This window comes from Lycium barbarum, chromosome 12 (assembly GCF_019175385.1).
Source record: "Lycium barbarum isolate Lr01 chromosome 12, ASM1917538v2, whole genome shotgun sequence".
NCBI classification, from domain to species: domain Eukaryota; kingdom Viridiplantae; phylum Streptophyta; class Magnoliopsida; order Solanales; family Solanaceae; genus Lycium; species Lycium barbarum.
This window is the reverse complement of record NC_083348.1, coordinates 56,265,551-56,287,656: the sequence shown is the minus strand read 5'-3', so window position 1 is coordinate 56,287,656 and position 22,106 is coordinate 56,265,551. Positions and strand designations below refer to the sequence as shown.

General features: G+C 34.8%; 1 protein-coding gene across 1 annotated transcript; it reads left to right on the top strand.

The window, feature by feature from the left end:
* The first annotated feature begins 14,947 nt into the window (after positions 1–14,947).
* LOC132623397 (late embryogenesis abundant protein-like) lies at positions 14,948–16,683 on the top strand. Its single transcript, XM_060338143.1, has 2 exons — positions 14,948–15,361; positions 16,115–16,683. Exons 1-2 carry the CDS (start codon positions 15,191–15,193, stop codon positions 16,337–16,339), a joined length of 396 nt encoding a protein of 131 aa, XP_060194126.1. The 5' UTR covers positions 14,948–15,190; the 3' UTR covers positions 16,340–16,683.
* Positions 16,684–22,106: the final 5,423 nt, after the last annotated feature.

Sequence of the window (22,106 nt, the reverse complement as noted above, 5' to 3'; positions counted from 1 at the left end):
TTCAAACATTGTTATATACTTCATAGCTCGCCATTATACCTTCGTACTGGTCCGTAGCATTTTCTGGCACGCCAAATGATAATTGAAATATTCGTTAATGTTATAAAACTAAATAATTGGAAATAAATAAGAGAAGCAAACTAATAACTTTGTAGAAAGGAGAGAGATTTTATTCACTTCTTATTGATATCTCATCACAAATTGAGAACTTAACCATCTATTTATAGAGATGGTAAATCTCTTGATGAAGTCATCAATGACAACACCAAGAGTTAAAATCAAACTTGTGTTGCTTCATTTTCTTCATTTCATACATGCCACCAAATGTACATGTACCTACTCTTATTTAGGACATGTGGAAAACATAGACTATATGGACATTCACATATATATTTTATAACACTCCCCCTTGGATGTCCATTGATAGATAATATGCCTCGTTAAAACCTTACTAGAAAAAAACCCAGTGGAAAAAATTCTAGTGAAGGAAAAAGAGTACATATTTCTAATAATATACATTTTGGTTGCCTCATAAAAAACCTTACAAGAAAAACCCAGTGGGACAAAACCTTGTATGGAAAAAAGAGTACAACATGTATTAACTCCCCCTGATGAGAACTTCAGGCCAAATATTTGAGTTTTCGCATTCCAATCTTGTGCACCATCTTCTCGAAAGTTGCGGTTGGTAGAGACTTGGTGAACAAATCAGCCATATTATCAGTTGAACGAATCTGTTGCACGTTGATATCACTATTCTTTTGGAGCTCGTGTGTGAAGAACAACTTTGGTGAAATGTGCTTTGTCCTATCTTATTTTATGAATCCTCCTTTCAATTGGGCAATGCATGCTGCATTATCTTCATATAAGATTATGGGTATTTTATCACATTTCAAACCACACATTTCTCGAAGGAGATGTATCATTGACCTCAGCCACACAACTTCATGGCTCGCTTCATGAATAGCTATTATCTCAGTATAATTTGATGAGGTATCCACAATAGACTGTTTTGTAGATCGCCAAGATATGGCAGCGCCCCCACAAATAAATACATAGCATGTTTGAGATTTAGCTTTGTGTGGGTCAGATAAATACCCTGCATCGGCATAACCAACAAGATCGGGACTGCAATTGCTAGAATAAAATAAGCCCAAATCGATAGTTCTCTTTAGATACCTCAATATATGTTTAATTCCGTTCCAGTGTCTCTTTGTAGGAGCACAACTATGTCTCGCTAACACATTAACTGAAAATGCTATGTCAGGCCTTGTGGTATTGGCAAGATACATTAGTGCACCAATTGCACTAAGATATGGTACTTCTGGACCAAGAATTTCCTCATTCTTTTCTTGAGGTCGGAACGAATCTTTATTCGCATCAAGTGATCGAACAACCATCAGAGTACTTAATGGATGTGCTTCATCCATATAAAATCGTTTCAACACTTTCTCTATATAGGCAGATTGATGGACAAAAATGTCATTTGTCAAATGTTCAATTTGCAAACCAAAGTATAATTTTGTCTTTCCAAGATCTTTCATCTCAAATTCCTTCTTTAAATAATCAATTGCCTTTTTGAACCCTGCAGGAGTTCCAATAAGGTTTATGTCGTCAACATATACAGCAAGTACAACAAACTCCGATCTTACTTTCTTTATAAAAACACATGGGCAAATTGCATCATTTGTATAGCCTTCCTTTAACAAATATTCACTAAGGCGGTTATACCACATGCGCCCGGATTGCTTCAAACCATTAATAGATGACGTGCCTCGTTAAAACCTTATTAGGAAAAAACCTTGTGGGAAAAAGTCCTAATGAAGGAAAAAGAGTACACATATCTAGTAATACGCTTTGAGAGCTGCCTCATTAAAAACCTTGCCAGGAAAACCCAAATGGGACAAAACCTTGGTCAAGGAAAAAAGAGTACAATGCGTATTTTCTCCCCCTGATTAAAGCATCACATAATTCTTGACGATGATGTAACAAATCTTGTATACCAACTTATCATATCTTGAGATTGGCAGAGCTTTTATCAGATCTGTCAAATGACCATTTGACGAACTGGTTGATGATCTGCACCTTCCTTTCTCAGATAGAGTTGCATCATCGCCGTATAATATTGTTGCAATCAGGACAAGTACATCATGACTTGCTTCATAATCTGTTGTTGTCTTTCTATGATTTGACTGTCATGACAATAATCTTTCATGGAAATAGATAACACATCTGGATTGAATTCTTATGTCGATCAGATGAATGCCCTGTATGTCCAAAACACTTGACAGTATTGGTTAGGACAAATATATTCATGTCAGGGCTTTCATTTGCAATATGCAGTTGATCTATTTCAATAACTCCATGTTGGAGTAAATTATATCATGCCTGTAGTTATAGCAAGATATATAAATGCATCAACTGCACAAATATATGGTACTTCAGGACCATTTCAATTTTCTCATTTCAGCAGATATAATCAAGTGCTTTTGGAAACTCTTCAAGAGCTCCAATAATATTCAAGTCATCAACTTGCATAATAATATGAAAGGTTCTGATTATCATATAGAGACAAGGGTAAACATGATCTTATTGGTACCCTTCGTCAATAAATATTCATTAAGGCGATTTCAGTACATCAGCCTTGATTCATTTAATCCATTTAAGGATTTATAAACAAGTTTCCCAAGAATTTGTATATGCTTCAGGCATTTTGAATTCTTCAGAAATTTTCATATAAATTTTGTCAAGTAATTCATATAGGATGTGAAAACATCTATTTCTATTTAAATGATATGACATCTTCTGGTGTCTGGACAGCAGGTCAAATAAGCTTTATGCTTACCAAGATGCGTCATTTCACTTGATAATAATTTCTAAGTCAGCATGCTTTAATAGACGTAGAATTTAGATCCTCACAATCTTTTACAATATTGCGCTATATTGTATCAAAATATTGTCGACAAGATATCATGTTGTATCGGTTCGCAATTCGACATAACTTATTGAGATCTCATCACTTCATTATTTTCAGGTACCTGAACCTCGCATAAGGTTTCATGAAGTGTTATGTCGTCGGCTCTTCAAGAGCACTTTGCCTCCTTATTATGATCATTTGCTCCTCATTTTTTTTCAAGGATTATTATATTTGGAACCGATTGATCTACCATGCTCCATGCATGTTGTAGACTCTGTCCTTCAGGGACATTAGGAGCATTTTGCAGATGAAATATGAAATAGTTGGGTCAGCAAATGCTTTATCTGAGGATCATACTGATGATAATTCACAACATATTTCTTAGCTGCTTATTCTCTCCCCCTTATTTTAGTGACATATGTTCCCATTTTCTTTGAGAAAATCCATCTGTGTGCATCATGGCATATCCATTAATCATGTACCACACATCAAATGCTAAAAGATGGAAATATCTAGTTCCTGACCCTGAACCAAATATGAGGGGAGAATTTAACAAAATTTATTAATCTGAAGCATACAAGTGCTGTTGTATGCAATATATCATATCTCAGACTAACATCTGAAACTCTGTTCTCATAAGCAATGGTTTAGCTGTATTATGGAGGCATCTAATGCCAAACCAACTTAGATATAAATCAGCATTATCAAGATGATTGTCTTGATTACATATTCTGAAAATTGTGCTTCCAACTCAATCATTTTGAGCAAGCAACTTCGTAAATGTCAAACTGCCAGTTGACAATAAACATACATGTGACCGTCTCATAGATGCATCTATTTAAGACATCACATTATAGGTGAAGGGGCCCACATTCACCTTTTATATTTTTCAAAATTTTGGGGATTCAGTCCCAACATTAGCTGGTGTAATCAACTTATCATGAGAACAAGCAACACAAACAAATTCTTAAAGAATCTTCTAGTTCTTCAATATGTTTTAATACTCAATTAGCACATCAGATTTAAATCAGGACGATCAAAATGGTCTTGTCAACTGATAAAATTATTTGTACCCGTAAACTTCAAGTTTACTATGACGAGTGCTATTTCTTTTAATAAACTTCTGGTTTAGTATTGCATGAAATTGTATATCAATAAACTTCTGGTTTATCGTGGTATGTGATCTCATCATGCTCGGGTAACATTGCACTTGTGTATTTCTTACCCATAGTAACTTGAAGATATTTAATATTCCGATCATTTGTAGTCTCAATATGATAACCATTTTTATTGTTAGTAAACTTCAGGTCTACTACAGTGTTCCGATCGTACCAATTACGATCTACGATGAATGGTATTATCATATATAACATCTTCAAGAGACTTCAATTTATTTATCATAATCAGATATTATTTGGACATTGCTAATGTCATGATACTTGTAAATAAATAATTATCTCTTCTGGAGATGGATCATGATATTTTCACAATCAAATGCACGTTTATATTTATAGGCTTTGCTACATATTATCACATTCACTTCAGGGAATGGATATGTATTTGTAACATTTATCAAAAGTTCTCATTCTTCAGGAATAGAACAAAATCATCTCTGCGTGTTCTGAGCATATCAAATTATGATAGCTTAATACCTCTTTTAAGATGTTGCTACTTCAGGAGCAAATCAAGGTATCCACATAACGTAGAGTATTTTTCTCTAACATATCTTCAATTGTAATCACAATATGCTTATGATAATATTATCACTTCATGTGACATAGGCATAAATTAAAAATTATCATAAAAAACATGATTAAGATAATTTAAATATTACATATCTGGATCATTACAAACTAAACTTCCGTGTTGTCCAGTAGTTAAAATTCCATGATTAACAAGAATAGATACAGATAGTAGCTATATTCAAAAAGCATTTGTGCAACTTATTGTAATAAGAAAATATTGAAGTCATTGACATATATAATAACATAATCAATAAATCTACAAGACTTATTTGAGGTATATGTAGCCATAAATTTACGTGACAGAAAAATACTTACATCTCAATTACTTTCCTTTGAGGTTGAGTAATAAAGCTACGAATTCAAAGTGCAAACCTTCCTCATCAAAAGGTTTTCGTAGACAGAGTGTTCGGATCAGTATCATACCCCAATCAAAAGAGCAACTCGTCAATCTATTGGAATCCAATTAATAGTGGTAGAGTCTCGTGCTGATAACGTGTTATAAAACTAAATAATTGGAAATAAACAAAAGAAGCAAACTAATAACTTTGTAGAAAGGAGAGAGATTTTATTCACTTCTTATTGATATCTCATCACAAATTGAGAACTTAACCATCTATTTATAGAGATGGTAAATCTCTTGATGAAGTCATCAATGACAACACCAAGAGTTAAAATCATACTTGTGTTGCTTCATTTTCTTCATTTCATACATGCCACCAAATGTACATGTACCTACTCTTATTTAGGACATGTGAAAAACCTAGACTATATGGACATTCACATATATATTTTATAACAGTTAACGTGTTATAAAGCCTTAATTGAAATTTTCAGTAGCGCAACTTAACTAATATAGACTTATTAGTCTTAACTAAAGGAAATTACTATGCGGATTTGTAAATAAAGGAACTTAGACTTTAAATGTAATCTGGACTATAGTAAATAAAACGGACTTGTAACAGACTGGGTCATTGGCACTTATGGCCCCCTATTCTGTGCTGGTCTTTAATTTTTGTTCCTCGTAACAAACAAGTTTTTCACGGGCATAAGTGTATATTTCGCATCATAATATTCCAAAAGTTATACCCCACACTCTTAAAGAACTTAGGAAAAATCATGCCACGTAGCAAACATTTTAGATTGTATTTACAAAACGTAGCTATAGTTTCAAAAAAATTACGAAATGTAGCTACTGTATTTACGAAACGTAGTTATTAGTGCCGATACAACATGCGCTACAACTTTTTCGTGCGATTTCAGCTGATACAGTATACGTTGATACAACTGATACCCACCTGAAACAGCTCTTTCGTTGATACAACTGATACCAGCCTAATACAATTCTTCCGTGTGATACTACAACCGTGACTACATTTCGTAAATACGCAAACTGTAGCTACGTTTCGTGATTATGCTCTAAACTCTAGCTATATAAGAAATTTTCTTGGGTCATTTGCATTTTTGACACTATCATGTGCTGGTCTTTAATTTTGGTCCTTTAAATGGGTTGCTCTTTAATTTTTGCCATTCAAAATCAAACTTATGCATAGAGGGGCATAAGTTATGGCATCATAATATCCACAAGTTATATCAGTTTCCTTAAAAAATTTATGCTCTGCTAGGCATAAGTTCTATTTTGAAGAGAAAAATTAAAAACTAGCCCATTTGAAGGCCAAAAATTAAAGACCAGTTCATTTGAAGGGAAAACCCCGTAATTATTTCAATTTTTTATCAAGAACTTATGCCCCATTGCTAAGGGCAAAATTTAATGCCCATCCGTTTGAAGGGAAAACCGTGCAATTTCTTCTAACAGACTCCCATTCTAATGCTTAGGGCCAGTTCTATACACCACTTAGGCCCAATCGATTACCAGTCAAATACAGTGTTAATTAAAGGGCAATTTGCAGGATTGGCCTTCGCTAGGGATCATTTTTAATCTTGTCCCTAAAATTGGTGATTTTTAACTTTTGACCTTTGCTAAAAATCCCTTGGTTTCGGGTTCGAAATTCCGCTCAGTCAAAAATTTTAAAAAAATCCGCAAGATAGAGTTTGGATTCGCAAGGCAAGGTAGATTTTTTTTTTTACTGAGCTGGGGTTCGAATCCATAACCTCGGGGTATTATGCGAAGGACAAAACTTAAAGACCACCAATTTGAAGGGAAAAAATTAAAGACCACCCCAAATGAAGCACAATCCGCGCAAAAAAAATATTGGGCAATTCGCAGAATTGCCTTTCTTTTGGGGTGGTCTTTAAATTTTGCCCCTCATATTTGAAATCTTTAAATTTTGCCCTTCGGCTAAACCCCATGGGTTCCAGGTTCGAACCCCCACACAGTCAAAATTTTAAAAAAAATTCGCAAGGCAAAGTTTAAATTTCGCTATGCCCCCATCGGCATACACTTGTGAAGGAATTACCAAAGTTATGCCGGACCGGGCATACTTATGCCTTATGGGCAGACTTGGCATAAGTATGTCGGGTCCGGCATAACTTTGGTATTTCCTTCACAAGTTTATGTCGGGTCTGGCATAAAAGTTTGCCCATTAAAAGTATGCCCCCACCGGCATAAACTTGTTAAGGAATTACCAAACTTATCCCGGACCCGGCATACTTATGCCTTATGGGCAGACTTGGCATAAGTATGCCGGGTCCGGCATAACTTTGGTAATTCCTTCACAAGTTTATGCCGGTGGGGGCATACTTTTAATGGACAAACTTTTATAGTATGCCACATAAGGCTAAATTTTTCCTTAAGGCATAACTAAAAGTTTGCCTTATAAGGCAAAGTCTATACCTTAAGAAAAAGTTCTGCCTTATGGGGCATACTTTTGATTATGCCTTAATTAAAAGTTTGCCCCCATAAGGCATAGTTCCTTAAGGAAGAGTTTTGCCTCATAAGACATAACTAAACTATGCCTTGAGGAAAAGTTATGCCCCCTCCGGCATAACTTTAGTTTTTCCTTAAGGACTTTATGCCGGATCCGGCATACATGTCACGACCCAGCTAGGGGCCACGACGGGTACCCGAAGCAATTACCGAGCACCGCTTACTCTACTGCTTGTCTCGCTCATTTAATACTCTTTTATCAATTTTACATACCAATTGTAGGAAAATCATATTTAATCAAAATATAAATACTTTATATACATTTGCCCCTTGGCCATCAAAATAACATACATACATACATATGAAAACATCTTGTGAGACCATCTAACCCACATTGCGTATCTACGAGCCTCTGCTAACATAATGAATACATAGACGGAACAAGACTCCGCCATGCCCAAAATATGCATATATGAATGTACATCAAAAGAATAGCCATAAGCACCTCCGAACAATGGAGTGCTATCTATCAGCTGACAGCTACTGAGGACCTGGGCCAAGCTCTCCTCCCTGTCTACCTGTGGGCATGAACACAGCGTCCGAAGAAAGGACGTCAGTACGAATATTGTACCGAGTATGAGAGGCATACATAATGAAAGGAAACATCAATAATATGAGGATAACATCAACATGAGACATCTGGATCTGACTGATAATCATAAATGAAGTAATGCATGCTATCTTACTCATACTCATCATCATGACATGTATGCATCATATGCAAGCTGCCCGTCCATGTCGGAACGGTGTGATAATCAATAATATTAGCCCGCGTCCAGGCCTCCCGCGTCCGGGGTACCATCTCATGCCGCCCACTAGTGGTGTCTGCCCACGCCCGTAGGTCGTGGTGTATCCGTATCGCCGCCCGCCGAAGCGGTGTCTGCCCGGCCAACTAGGCCCGGTGTGAATGCACTTATGACATGCTTAACGTAAATACTCATAGTAATATTCTTATCATAAAATACTTATCTTATCATAATGCGTATATAAGACTCATGATCAACTTTACTCTATCGGGGTGACGTAAGGTCGTGATCCCCCGATTACATTATGGAACCATCATGGACATTCTGCCTCACCTTGAAAGGACTAGTACATAAGGTGAGTGTAGGCAATGAATAACATCATCATCATTCTAGTGTCATCATATCGTATAACTTATCTCATATAGACCTTCATAAGTATAAGCTTTTAACTTCTTAAAATGTAAGAACTCATGAAAGGAATAGGGATTCAAGTTAAAAGATTCATGCCATTAGAAAGAAGGACTAGCCTCACATACCTTGGTCGTTTAGCTATGATATCGCTCACTTGTTCTCCGTCGATATCACGTCGTTACCTTCATAAGAGAATTCGTATCAACATTAGTAACTGACTATAAGAACGCGTCGCTAATTCTAGGAGAAGTCGGACAACGCTTCCTTCGCTCATACCACTTTTCTCATGTTTTGCATTAACTCCCAACATTCATAATATTACTCGCAATATCATAATCGACAATCGTCATTTACGTACATTTGGCAAAATCCACCATTTTCCTCCAATTTTCCCTTATTTCTACTTCTAGCTCGTCCTTGCGTTTTCATGCGTTTAAATGCTTGTTTCATGATATAAACATCATTTATAACGTATTAGTACTCACAACACTTCAATATTCATAGTTCAATTCCACTATCATTCACTTATGTCACTATTCACTCAACAATGACCCATTTCTATGTTCTTCTACATTTCAAGTGTCTAAGCTTTCCAATACTTCAAACAATATGGAACAATCATGAAACTTACCTTGGATGATGGTTGAGCAATCCTTAAGTTGAAATACTTCAATTAGCCAAAACCCTAGTTCCACCTTCTTGGGAATTTCTTGACTTAGAAGATCCTTTGATGTGTTCTTACACTTATTTCATGAATTTGGTGTTGATAATCTTAGGTTTCCTTGGATTTTCTTTCTATTCTTAGAGTTGAAGTGTTGAAGAACACTCTAGAGTTTTCTTGAAGTGTTGGATGAAAAATGACGTGAAATGGGCTTAAGTTCCCTTTTAATAATTCAAAATCTGGTCTTTAATGAAAATTTGTCGGGATGAACAGTGGTCGTAAACCACCATATACGGACCGTATTCTGATTTACGGTCCGTCTACTGTGGTCGTATTTAACCATTTCAAAGACAGAAAGTTTTGGCTAATGGACATGGTAGTTTACGACCTGGTTTACGGACCGTAAACCAGTTTACGGGCCGTAAATTGGGTCGTATTTAACCATATCATCACTGGGCAGAACTTGAGATTTTTGGCCAGCTGAAGGACGATTGCACTATACGGTCCGTAAATCACTTTACGGGCCGTATAGTGCCATATACGACCACTGGACAGAAAATTTTCCGCGACTTTCTTATTTTTCAAAAATTCTTAATTAGCCATTCCTGACTTAATAAAACATCATTCACTCAACTTTTCATCATACAAGTACAGAGAAATTTCCGAGGTGTAACAATACATTCGCCCCAGCCCTGCCTTGCGATTTTTTATTTTTATTTTATGCCTGAGCGGGGGTTCGAACCCAGAACCTCAGGTATCCAAGCGAAGGGCAAAATTTAAAGACCACAAATATGAGGGGCAAAATTTAAAGACCACCCCAAAAGAAGGGCAATCCGTGCAAAAAAATGAAAAATATTAATTAATAGAGATTTTTAGTTTTCTTTGTTCTAGAATATTATTGGGCTAGAGGCGTACATGGGCCAACTAAATCATTTGAATCTCTAACTACACTGCTTAGGATTGAGATCTTAACCTTTTTAGCGAGCCAAATAGAAAAATAAGGGAATTGACATTCGATGGCCCAAGAATTTTAAAATTTATTTTTTAGCCTTTTCAAAATAATTTCATTTTCTAGCTATTTTTTCAACTAATTCCAACACATATAAACTCTATAATTGTAGTATATATCACTACTATATATGTATAGAAATTGTATCATTGTTGTATAGAATATGTATCACTACAGTGTATGTATAGAAAAAATGTATCATATGTACATAAAGTGTATCATTATCGTATAGAATATGTATCCCACAGTATATGTATAGAAAATTTATCATTGTTATACAATTTCTGTATAAGTATAATCAACGTATAATTAGAAAATGTATCTTTCGTGTATAATTAACGTATACTTACTAATTAAACACATATTATACATATTTTGGGATATTTCTTGAAGGCTCAATTAATGTATACTTACTAATCATACACATATTATACATGTTTTGAGATATTTTTTAAAGGCTCAATATGAATTTTTTTCATCGATCTTTAATGACAAATTTTTCTTTGTGGCGATTTTAGTCACCACAATTAGTCCTGTTCTTTTTTGTAGTGAATGAGCTGCTGGGCTTGCGCTTGACAATACTTTGGGCCGAACGGCCAACTCAGGGTATTAAGCCCAAATGTGGGCCAAAAATTTCTGATGGCCACTGTGTGTCCTTTCCCATAATCCCACCTACTAGTAACAGTTTGTTTCTGTCACCGGTGTATACTCAGTATAACAAGTATATAATATACATACGTCAATTATACATAGATTATACAGTGCTTATACACTACATATTAGTTAAAGTGTATAAAAAATAAAGACTAAGATCATTTTTTGTTGTGGACTTTATTGAGTTGTTGTGCAAGAAAATTCCTTTAGAACTTTTGAATATGAAAAAGGGGATTTAAGAGATTGTTCAACCCACTTGAATAATTCTTTATCAAGATTTTCGACTTAATAGAACCAAGCCTAGATAGCTTCAGCTTTTACACTCTCTTTAACAATTGGAACATTCAACTAAAAGGATATTTGAATTAAAAAAGAAAAATTAAAGTAGAAACACAAACCAAGAACTGAGTAGGACTCTCTATCTCTATCCCTCTCTTCATTGGTTGGAGGGATGGACTAGGTAGTAAATTGAAGAGTCATAGGATTTTTATGCTAGATACCTATCTAATTTAAAATAATTACCCATTTTTACTCATTCTGAAAATGGTTATACCACATATCTACCCAATCAAATATAGTTAACTGCCCATACGCATCATATCGCCCACGGTTGCATGATTCAGCTCTAGTTTAGTTTCTAAGTTTACGTTGCTAGTTTTCCATCAACATCTGATATTGATTCACTCTGTGCACTCAAGATAAAGGTGGTAGGAGAGAAAATATTTTCTTGAAAAATGATTTTCAGAAAAATAAAGTGGATTTCTTATTTATTTTCTTGCGTTCGGTATATATAAAAAAATTATATATTAAAATCATTTAGTATATAATCTAGACGAATACTATGGGAGGTGAAGGTGGGGATAGGGTTGGTGAAGATGAGCTGTGTTGGAGGGTGGAGATGACACAATCAATGTGAAATACCACTTGTAAAATTTATTTTTCCTACTTTTACTAAGAAAGTCATTTTCCTCATTTTTAAGACATGTTTTCCTAGAAAAAATATTTTTTAAAAATTTTGACCTACCGAACACACCTAATATGACATAGTTTGAATTTGATTCTATTAGATATGGTTGTTTGTGCTAAACATCGAGTTTTAAAGACATTCATGATAAACATGCCATTATTGTTGAGGTTGAAGGTTTTGAATTTGAAATTTCATCTAATTTGTTGCTTGATTCGAAGTGGGCATTAATTACAAAATATTATTTCTAGTACTTTTAAATTTCATAGTGAAATAGAGCTGATTTGAGGTGCTTGAGATCGGATTTTTGAAAATCACCATTATTAAGCTTGAAGCTCTTGAATATGAAATTTCAACATGAAGATTTGTTGATTGATTCGAAGTGAGTGTTACGAAAATATTATTTCTTGTACCTTTCATAAGTTTATACAGAAATTTGACGGCATTTAGAGTTGATTTGAAGTGCTTGGGATCGAGAGCTGAAAATTGAAGAAATATTGTTGCCTGAACAGTTTACAATAACCGTATACTGCAACAATATGGAGTTTATTGTAACAGTAAACAACTATAGTATAAGTAAACTGTAACAGTATACTTCAACCATATACTGCATGCAGTAGTATACTATAGCAAAATGTAAGTTTAGTGAAGTTATAATCATCAATGGTGGGGAATAATAGATTTTTTAAATTTCTTTTCTAAATTCGCCCTTTTTAGGATATTTATTGCACTTTTTTCAAAGTGCTCTAAAATATAGACTTTGTAATAGTATACTTCAACAACATGCTGGTAATTTCAATGAATGAAAATATATTCATCAGTGATGAAATAATCGAGATTTTTCAATGAAACTATATTCATTAGTGGTGAAATAATCGAGATTTCAGTTATTTCTTTTCAAAGTTTGTGTTTTATTTTTATAATATTTATTGCACCTTTTTCGAATTAGTCTCAATATCAATTCAATTTCTTTAACTTCAAGCTTTGCAGCTATTGTAGTATTGTTCTTCCAAAATTGAATAACCAGAAATAGATCTATTGTCAAATCAGTTCATGTGTTTGGAGGGAAAGGGGAGACTGGGTTGTGTGATTATTTTTTTATTATTGTTTTTTGCGGTAAAAACAAGTAATAGGTCAAGAATCTATATCAGGAATGAAGTGTTTAATTTTTGACAGTGGAATATGAGAAAGTGAATGTATTGAGTTTTATTGTTTTTGTTTTTAATGAATGATGTTGTTTTGAATTTGGTAATTCGTCTATTACTACATTTGAAGTGATTTCTTTTGTGATTTTTAGTTTTGATGCTACAAAAGAGTGATTGGTCAAACAGTAACCGCAAAATATGTTTGATATCACATTTTTAAGGTAGCTTTACTGACAATTGTAATTGCCACTAAATAAATGGCGCTAAAAGTAAATACTTTTAGCGGCAACCAACACTTCAACATAAAATGACGCTATTTGCGATCCTTGATTCAATCACATTAATCAATTATTGGTAAATATTTTTGCGATAATAGACAATAATTATTATCGCTAAAAGAAAAATATATTGCCACTAAAAGTTGATGTAGTGAGTTGATCTTGTGGTTAAAATATTCTAATAGTAATGGAGTGGGATTGGAGTGGCCTGAAACAATAGATTTGGAACAAAGGAAGAAAACGTTCTTTAAGCAACATCTCACATGCAAGAAAAGAAAGAAAAAAAACATATATTTCCACCATCTCAGTTTATACTAAGTTAACCAGTTTAGAGAGCCAAATATATTTTTTACTCAATTTTTTAAACATAGATTCTTCCAATATTTTATAATAAAATTAATATATTTAAAAATTATATAAAAAATACTATAAATCTACATAATTAATAATTCACAATATATGAAAGAGCCGAATAAAAAAAAGTAGTCAAAGAAATGACTGTTTGAATATGTAAGAAAAAATCGATCATCGTGTATTTGTGTTACGTGTATATGGAGTAGGTATGATATTCGTCAGACTAGTTAAACGTCAGCTATTCTAGAATTGCAATTGCGACTGCGATTCGGGCACGCCGCGTCTAATTTTTGGATGTACGAATACAAACAAAATCCAAGAAGTTTCGCATTTTGTCCATTTTATGATCAAAGAAAATAGAGTAACGATGTCTTGTCAAAATGGCCCCAAAGCTTATCCCTGTTTTCCATTATTAGGAGGATGACTCATAACTTAATCCCTCTCTTACCATCTGTCATGCATATATTGTATTTCTAGTTAATGTTATCCAAGTCATTTTGTCCTTGATCTCTTGGCCATAATACCTAACTTTTCTCGGTACATTAGCCATAATACCTAACACCACGCCACGTTTAAGTCTAAAAATTGCTAGCTTTACCAATTAGGTGTCCAAAATTAATTGTAATACCGTTCTAAAACGAATCACTGTTATTTTAGTAGTAAGTTAATAGTAATATTTTATATTACCAGTGTAATTTTAACCTATAGTCATAAAAGGTTGATTATCATTTTTATCAAGTTATAAATTGATGTATCAAGTAGAGGTTTATATATAATTACATACTTCACCACTCATGACTTGATTTTGTAAATATTTTTCACAGCGATAACACATAATTAATGGAAGAATACCTAAAGAATTCCTTAAATTTGACATGTTTTAATTAAATTCCCTTTAAACTATACTTGATCCTAGTTACCCATGTACTTGACTTTCTATAATCGTTACCCCTCAAATAATAACTGCTTTTAATTATCCCTTATACTTGTTTGAGGGGCTAACAATTATAAAAATGCCGAGTATGTGAGGCTAATTAAGACCATGCATAAATTAAAGGATATTTGATTAATAAAACCCGCCTAATTAATTTGTCTGGTACACTTATAAGCTCGTCGTGACGCGGTGAAGTGTCACCTTGTATTGCAGTTTGAAGAATTTCAATTAAACCAGTTCTCTTGTCGACTTAGTCACACTTGTCTAATATTGTGTGTTGCCGCGCTCACTCTTCATACTCTATAACACCTGTACTATTAGAAATACGGATCAAGCTTCTTCTAATCCTATATAAATGGCTTAGTGTCTGTTTAGTTGAATCAATCGCAAAGATCTACATCTACACATCAATCAATCAAAAATATGAAATATAATTTCCTTCAAGTTGTTTAGGGAGAGAAATGGCACAACACGTTACTGGCCAAGACTAGATGCACCTAGTTGATGAACATGGCAACCGTGCTCATGAAGGTACTCCCATGGGGTCAACCCCTTCTACTGGTACAGTTACTCATGATGATGCTATGAAGAAAGGGCATGAACATCAGCATGAGGGGCAACAACAGCTTCATCGTCGTTCTGGTAGCTCTAGTTCCAGCTCCGTAAGTTTTTCTTTATAATCCAAGGCTCCATTTCATTTCACTGGAAAATTGTTTGACTAGATGCTGAATTTAAAAAAGAATAAAAGACTTTCGAAACCAATGATACTAAATACTCCTTCCGTACTTCAGTCTCAATTTAAGTTACATGATGTGCTTAATACCATAAGATTCAAAAGACATTTTAGTATATTATACATATTTTTAATTTAGAATTATAAAATTTAAAAATATTTTTTTATTTTTAAAATTTTTTTATCAGTCAAACTAAGACACTTAAATTGAAAAGATAGGGTCATACAAGATGGAAGACATGGAGTAATTGTTTCTTTTGATTCATTTATTTGACAAATTTAATTTATATACACAATATTTATTACTAGGGGTAGTTTAAGATGTTATAGTGGTTGAGCTGCCTTACTTTTTAGGTTAGTGATTACCTTTAAATTTGATCGATAATATAAACTTTTTTACACCTCAAGTTTAAGGAGTTAAATTAGTACTGCTCTCTCCGTTTTAATTTATGCAAACATATTTAACTGGATACGGAGTTTAAGAAAGAAGAGAAAATTTTTAAACGTGTGGTCGTGTTAAATGAGTCACATATATTTGTGTGGTTATAAATCATTGGTAAATTATTTTCAAATATAAAAAGAGTTCATTCTTTTTGACACGAATTAATAAAGAAATAAATTCACATGAATTGAAACGGAGGGAGTATTAATTAGTACTATTGATTGTTTTGTGAGCATGCAGTCGGAAGATGATGGAGAAGGTGGGAGGAGGAAGAAGAAGGGCATAAAGGAGAAGATAAAGGACAAGTTGACTGGAGACACTACTCATCATGATGACAACAAGGAATTAACTGATCATCAACAGCCTCCACAAACCACTACTATCACTACTCCTTGTGCTGAAACTGAAGGAGAAGACAAGGGAATGATGGACAAAATTAAGGAGAAGATCCCTGGCATGCATTGAACTATCAATTCATGAATTGCCTTATCTTCATCACATTGGAGATCAGTTAAAACCAAGAGATCTACTTTTTTACCCGTATTTTATGCACTGAGTGAGTGTGAGTCAAGAGTTGTGTTATTAAGGTTGAGTGATATTATAGCTGTCATAAAGCATGGTGTTCGGACTTTTCTGTATGTATATAGGCTGTGCCATGCCCCGCTTCCATATAAGAAGCAAACATGTACGCTATCCATGCGCTTACTCCTGTGCAGGGATGGCATTCATGTTGCTTTTGTGTCTATGTATGATCTTGTGTATAATGTTCTCTTGGAAATAAATAAATAGTCTATGAATTACTACTCCTATTTTCCGTTTTAAGTTATACGATACTTTTTCACTTTGAGAATGTTAGAAAATGCTTTGGACGCTTTTCATTTCTATACAACTTGAATTCAAAAATTGATTAATTAACTAATTAAAAGCGTATTATTATTCTAACAACTTTAACAAAATTCATGAGATGATCACATATACCACAAGCTGATAACTTTTTGTAATCTCGATAAAGATCAATGATCTTGTAAGATATATAAGATCCGGAAGGTCACAGCTCACAAGGCTCAGATGGTCAGCTAGAATCCCAGATTAACAGAAAGCCAAGACAGTGTACTTTATATATCTGATCAGTTTTTAGTATTGTTATCATTGTATGAGGCTGGTCCCTAGGAATCAATTGGCAGAGTCCCTCAAGTCTTTTTTTAGTGTTGATGACCCCTGTTGCCTTTTTTTTTTGTTTGTGGCCCAAGAAAATGCTAAAACTTGACTTAGAAACACGCGGCGGCCTCTTTGTATTTTTAAGAACTTATGGGCTCTCTTTAAACCTAACAAATTTTACCCTCAAATCCACCTTCACCCATCTTCTTCTTCACAAAATCCAGCCTTTGCTCCTTCCTTTAATTTCCTGCTTTTCTCTCTCTCTCTCTCTCTCATCGAACAACAGATGGTTTCTGACCAAATCCATACACCATAGAGAGATTCAGGGATTTAAAGCAAATTTTTGAATTTTATCTTCTTCCACTGCCATGAAAAGTTGGAATTTCAAGCTTTATATCAGCGATTACACTTGAAGAGATATACATATATGAAACACTAATTTCAATTACCGTCTTTTGGATTTTTTTGTAGTTCAATTTGTATGTATTCGTTTTTTTAATTGATTTGCGCAGTTTTTATCTTCGATTTTACATCATAGTCATAGCTAGTACAAAAACTGCAAATTAGCCTATCAATACTAAGCAAATTGACCGATATCATGTCAAAATATTTTTAAAAAGATATCTTTTTTATTTTATATATTATATATAGGCATAATAAATAAATAAATAAATAAAATAGTTTTAGTAAGTACTAAAAAATACTCTCTCTGTTTCAATTTATGTGAACCTATTTTTTTATTAGTCTGTGCAAAAAAGAATGACTTCTTTATATATTTGGAAGTAATTTTACCTTTATGCAATGATTTATAACCACACAAAATATATCTGACTCATTTAGGACCACAAGTTTAAAAGTCTTTTCTTCTTTCTTAAAATTCGTGCCCAATCAAATGGTTCACATAAATTGAAACGGAGAGATTATAAAAGAACAATGAAAGAAATTAAAACTTAGTAAGAATTGGATGGGTTGGTTATATATGAGCCGCTTTTTAACCTATTTCAGCACAAGTAACTTTTGGGCGAGTCAATAACCCGCCTATTTATTAACTCAGTTCATTTTGACCTGCTCAAATGTAGACCACAGCACATTTGACTCCAGTGGCGTGAGCATAATTATTCGTAAGCGGTATCGATATTTAATGATCGCTAGTGGTTTAAGTTAAAGCTTGAATGATCCAGTTTACACTCTTTTCAAGTAATTTAATGTCTAATATTTAAGAAATCAATCTAGGTTGGCTAGTTTGTTTTATTCTTAGTAAGAAAGGTGTTGGGGTTCTAATCAATTGAGAATTTACTATTTTTTACATAGCAATAGGCGCTCATAAGTTTTTTTTTTTTTTAAAACGCGCAAATTTGTCCCGAAGTGAATTCGAACTCAAGGGAAATCATTAGCGAGGCGCTTTACAAGCAAGCCATGGACCCTTTTGTGTTAAGTTGTGCTTATATATACGGAAAAGGGCCAAAATTACCCCTGAACTTTGAAAAATAGTTTATTCATACCCTTCGTTATACTTTAGGGCTAATTATACCCTTACAGTTATACTATGGGGTCAATTATACCCTTATGTCTAACGGCTGCCACGTGGCATCATCTCAGCCCTTCAAAATTATTTTACCCTCAAATAATTTTTTACCCACTAAAATAACTCAAAACGACCCGAATTTTTTTTTTCCAGCAAAAATAATACGAAATTATTTTTATATTTTTTCTGGAAAAATAATTCCCTATTATTTTTGCTGGAAAAAAAAATTTCGGGTCGTTTTGAGTTATTTTAGTGGGTAAAAACTTATTTGAGGGTAAAATAATTTTGAAGGGCTGAGATGATGCCACGTGGCAGCCGTTAGACATAAGGGTATAATTGACCCCATAGTATAACTGTAAGGGTATAATTGGCCCTAAAGTATAACGAAGGGTATGAATGAACTATTTTTCAAAGTTCAGGGGTAATTTTGACCCTTTTCCGTTATATATAATTCCTAAATAGTTGTCTAATAATTATGATTCTTCTATTAATGAACTTGTTGTAATGATTGAGTTTTGTTTTAACTATTTTTTTTTTCCTTAAGACCGAAATGAAATGTGAATATTTAATTTTGTAGGCAAATAATCCCGACATTGAAATGCATAAATTTCTCGTCAAGCTGCCAAAAGACGGCCAACTAAGTTCTAGTTCTAGTCTGGCCCCCGTGAGATCACAAGTAGCCCCTGAATTTCAAAGAGAGACAAATTCTTTTCCACGTTCAAATGTGGATAATGTGCGTGATTTGGAATTTCTCGAAGCAGATCCCAAAGAAATAAACCCATTTCGTATTATGGTCCTAATATTCGAGATGTGGTGAGGAGATACTGTATTTAAAAAGAAAACCATGTCAACCGGTTGTCTTCCCTAAAACTAAGTTTGGGAATAAAATGCGTCAATTTAGTCCAACTTGGTTTAAAGGAAGATCTTAATGGTTGGAATATATAATAGCGGAAACCGCATTTTGTTTGTGTTGTTATTTGTTCAATAATGAACTTGAAAGCCATGGACAAGCAGGGAATGCATTTACAAGAAACGGTTTTAGGTGTTGGAACAAAGGTTTAGAAAGACTAAAAAAATATGTTGGTGAAGTAAATAGTATCCATGATAAATGTTTCGATAGGATGCAAGATTAGATAAACCAACGTCAATCGATCCAATTTATTTTGACAAGCAAACCGAAAAGCGAAAAAGTGGTTATCAAATGCGCTAATATCCCTATGCTTAAATGCATATTACTATCCATCATAACCTTATCAATGTCTCAAATTCTTGATTTTGCAAGATACTTCATCGACATACACTATTTTGCTCATCAATTGCAATTGACACTTTAGCTTTTTCTAAAAAGAATTCAGACGTGGATCATTTCTATTATGGTCTCAGTAATATTTTGAATACTATTAGAGTTTCATTTAAGCGCAGGGATTCACTTCAACATCATCAAGCAGATAAGTTGGAATAGTTGTTTAAATTTGGACAAGTTCATACAGGGCAAGGTTTGATTCAAAAATGTGGCCTCTAATGACGGTGCGATACTCATTGGCAATCTCATTTTAAAATTTTGGACAATTTCATTATTCTATTTCCTTCAGTTGTTAATGTGCTTAAGGATATAAAACGTGATTGTCTATATAACTGTCACGACCCAACCCCGTGGGCCGCGATTGGTATCCTAACTGGATACCCATACGTACCTACTTATCAGAATTGGCGTATTATACAAAAAAATTTTGTTTTCAAAATAAGTGTTTACAGATTCGAGCTAATACAGATACGGCACGCGTACACATGTGCAAACCTGAACATATTGAAATCCACAGATAAGCCGATGAGGCTAACATACATACGGAGTCGCAAGATCGTTCGTACCTACCTGAACAGATGTAACCCGTAACCCACATATCTATCTACAGGCCTCTACAGACATACAGAATCAGATGACAGGACAGGGCCCCGCCGTACCCAGAGTAACCATACATACAGAAAATACAGAAGACAAAAGATATATACCAAAAGTACACGCTCCGGATCAAAGGGAGCTCTTCCAAACTGCAGAACCGATGCCCTAAACTGGCGGCGTATCTCCAGGTGCGTCTGTACCTGCGGGCATGTAACGCAGCCCCCGAAAAACCGGGGGTCAGTACAAAAATGTACCGAGTATGTAAAGCAGAAACATATCAAACATAATCATGATCTGGACCAGAAGCACAGAAATATAATAGGCAGAATCATAAGCCGGACGGACAGAGCCATAGTCCCGACAGACGGACAGAATCATGGTCCAGACAGACAGAATCAAAATCCATACGGACATACAGAATCCAAACCCATACGGACAGACAGAATCATAACCAGTCGGACAGATAATCCAGATGGACAGACAGAATCATAACCAGTCGGACAGATAATCCAGACGGACAGACAGTATCATAACCAGTCGGACAGATAATCCAGACGGACAGACAAAATCATAACCAGTCGGACAGATAATCCAGACGGACAGACAGAATCATAACCGGTCGGACAGATAATCCAGACGGACAGACAGAATCATAACCGGTCGGACAGATAATCCAGACGGACAGACAGAATCATAACCGGTCGGACAGATAATCCAGACGGACAGACAGAATCGTATATAGGGTACAGGAACGTGGTCGCCACTCCTGCCATTGACACCACAACACAACATATATCAGAAATTCTTCTCCGATCTCCGTCATACATCATAACATAACCACGGTACCCGGGGGCGGACAGATAACACAGTACCCCGAGCCCGGACACATCATACTTCATAATATATCCTCGGTAATCGGGGACGGACATATACCACAGTACCCCGAAACCGGACACATCATACTTCGGAATTCACATATGGGGCTCGGCGGCCCATCCGCACGATATACATACCGGCCCGGGATCCGGTGAAAGGAATCATAGCACATGCACGAACTAATTAATGAAAAACCACATACGTACAGATCGTCGTACAGATTCAACGGAACAGAAATAGGCCAACTGGCAGATCGAATCAAAGTATTCAGATAGTTTTCAAACTACGCACCTACACGTCACTTGGGGAGGCACGACAGATCATAACCCGAACTAGATTTTCAGATATCAAAACCATATTGTGAGATTTATATAAAAACAGTCATATTATGTTCAAAATGATAGTTCAGATGTTGCCTGTGAAAAACGGACGAAAATGAGGCAATTTAGATCATTCACGGGGTATCGGGGCTCCGTGGGCCCACCTCGGACCAACTCGAGGCAAGATACATAAATTACTGATAAAAGACCTTATGAGGTCATCCATAATCATTCAAAAGTATTCCGACTCCGTTTAGGAAGGTTTCGTACAAAAGCATACTTTAAAGATATTTTATAAGGACATAGTTTCAATCTTACTGAAGGAATTGGAGCAGATTTCCATATCGAATTCCGAGGAACGGAGTCGTATTTAAGGCTCGCGGCCGAGCCTATTATGTTCAGAACATGCCTAAGAATGAAGGGAAAGACTTTACATACCTTAGCTGCGTCTTA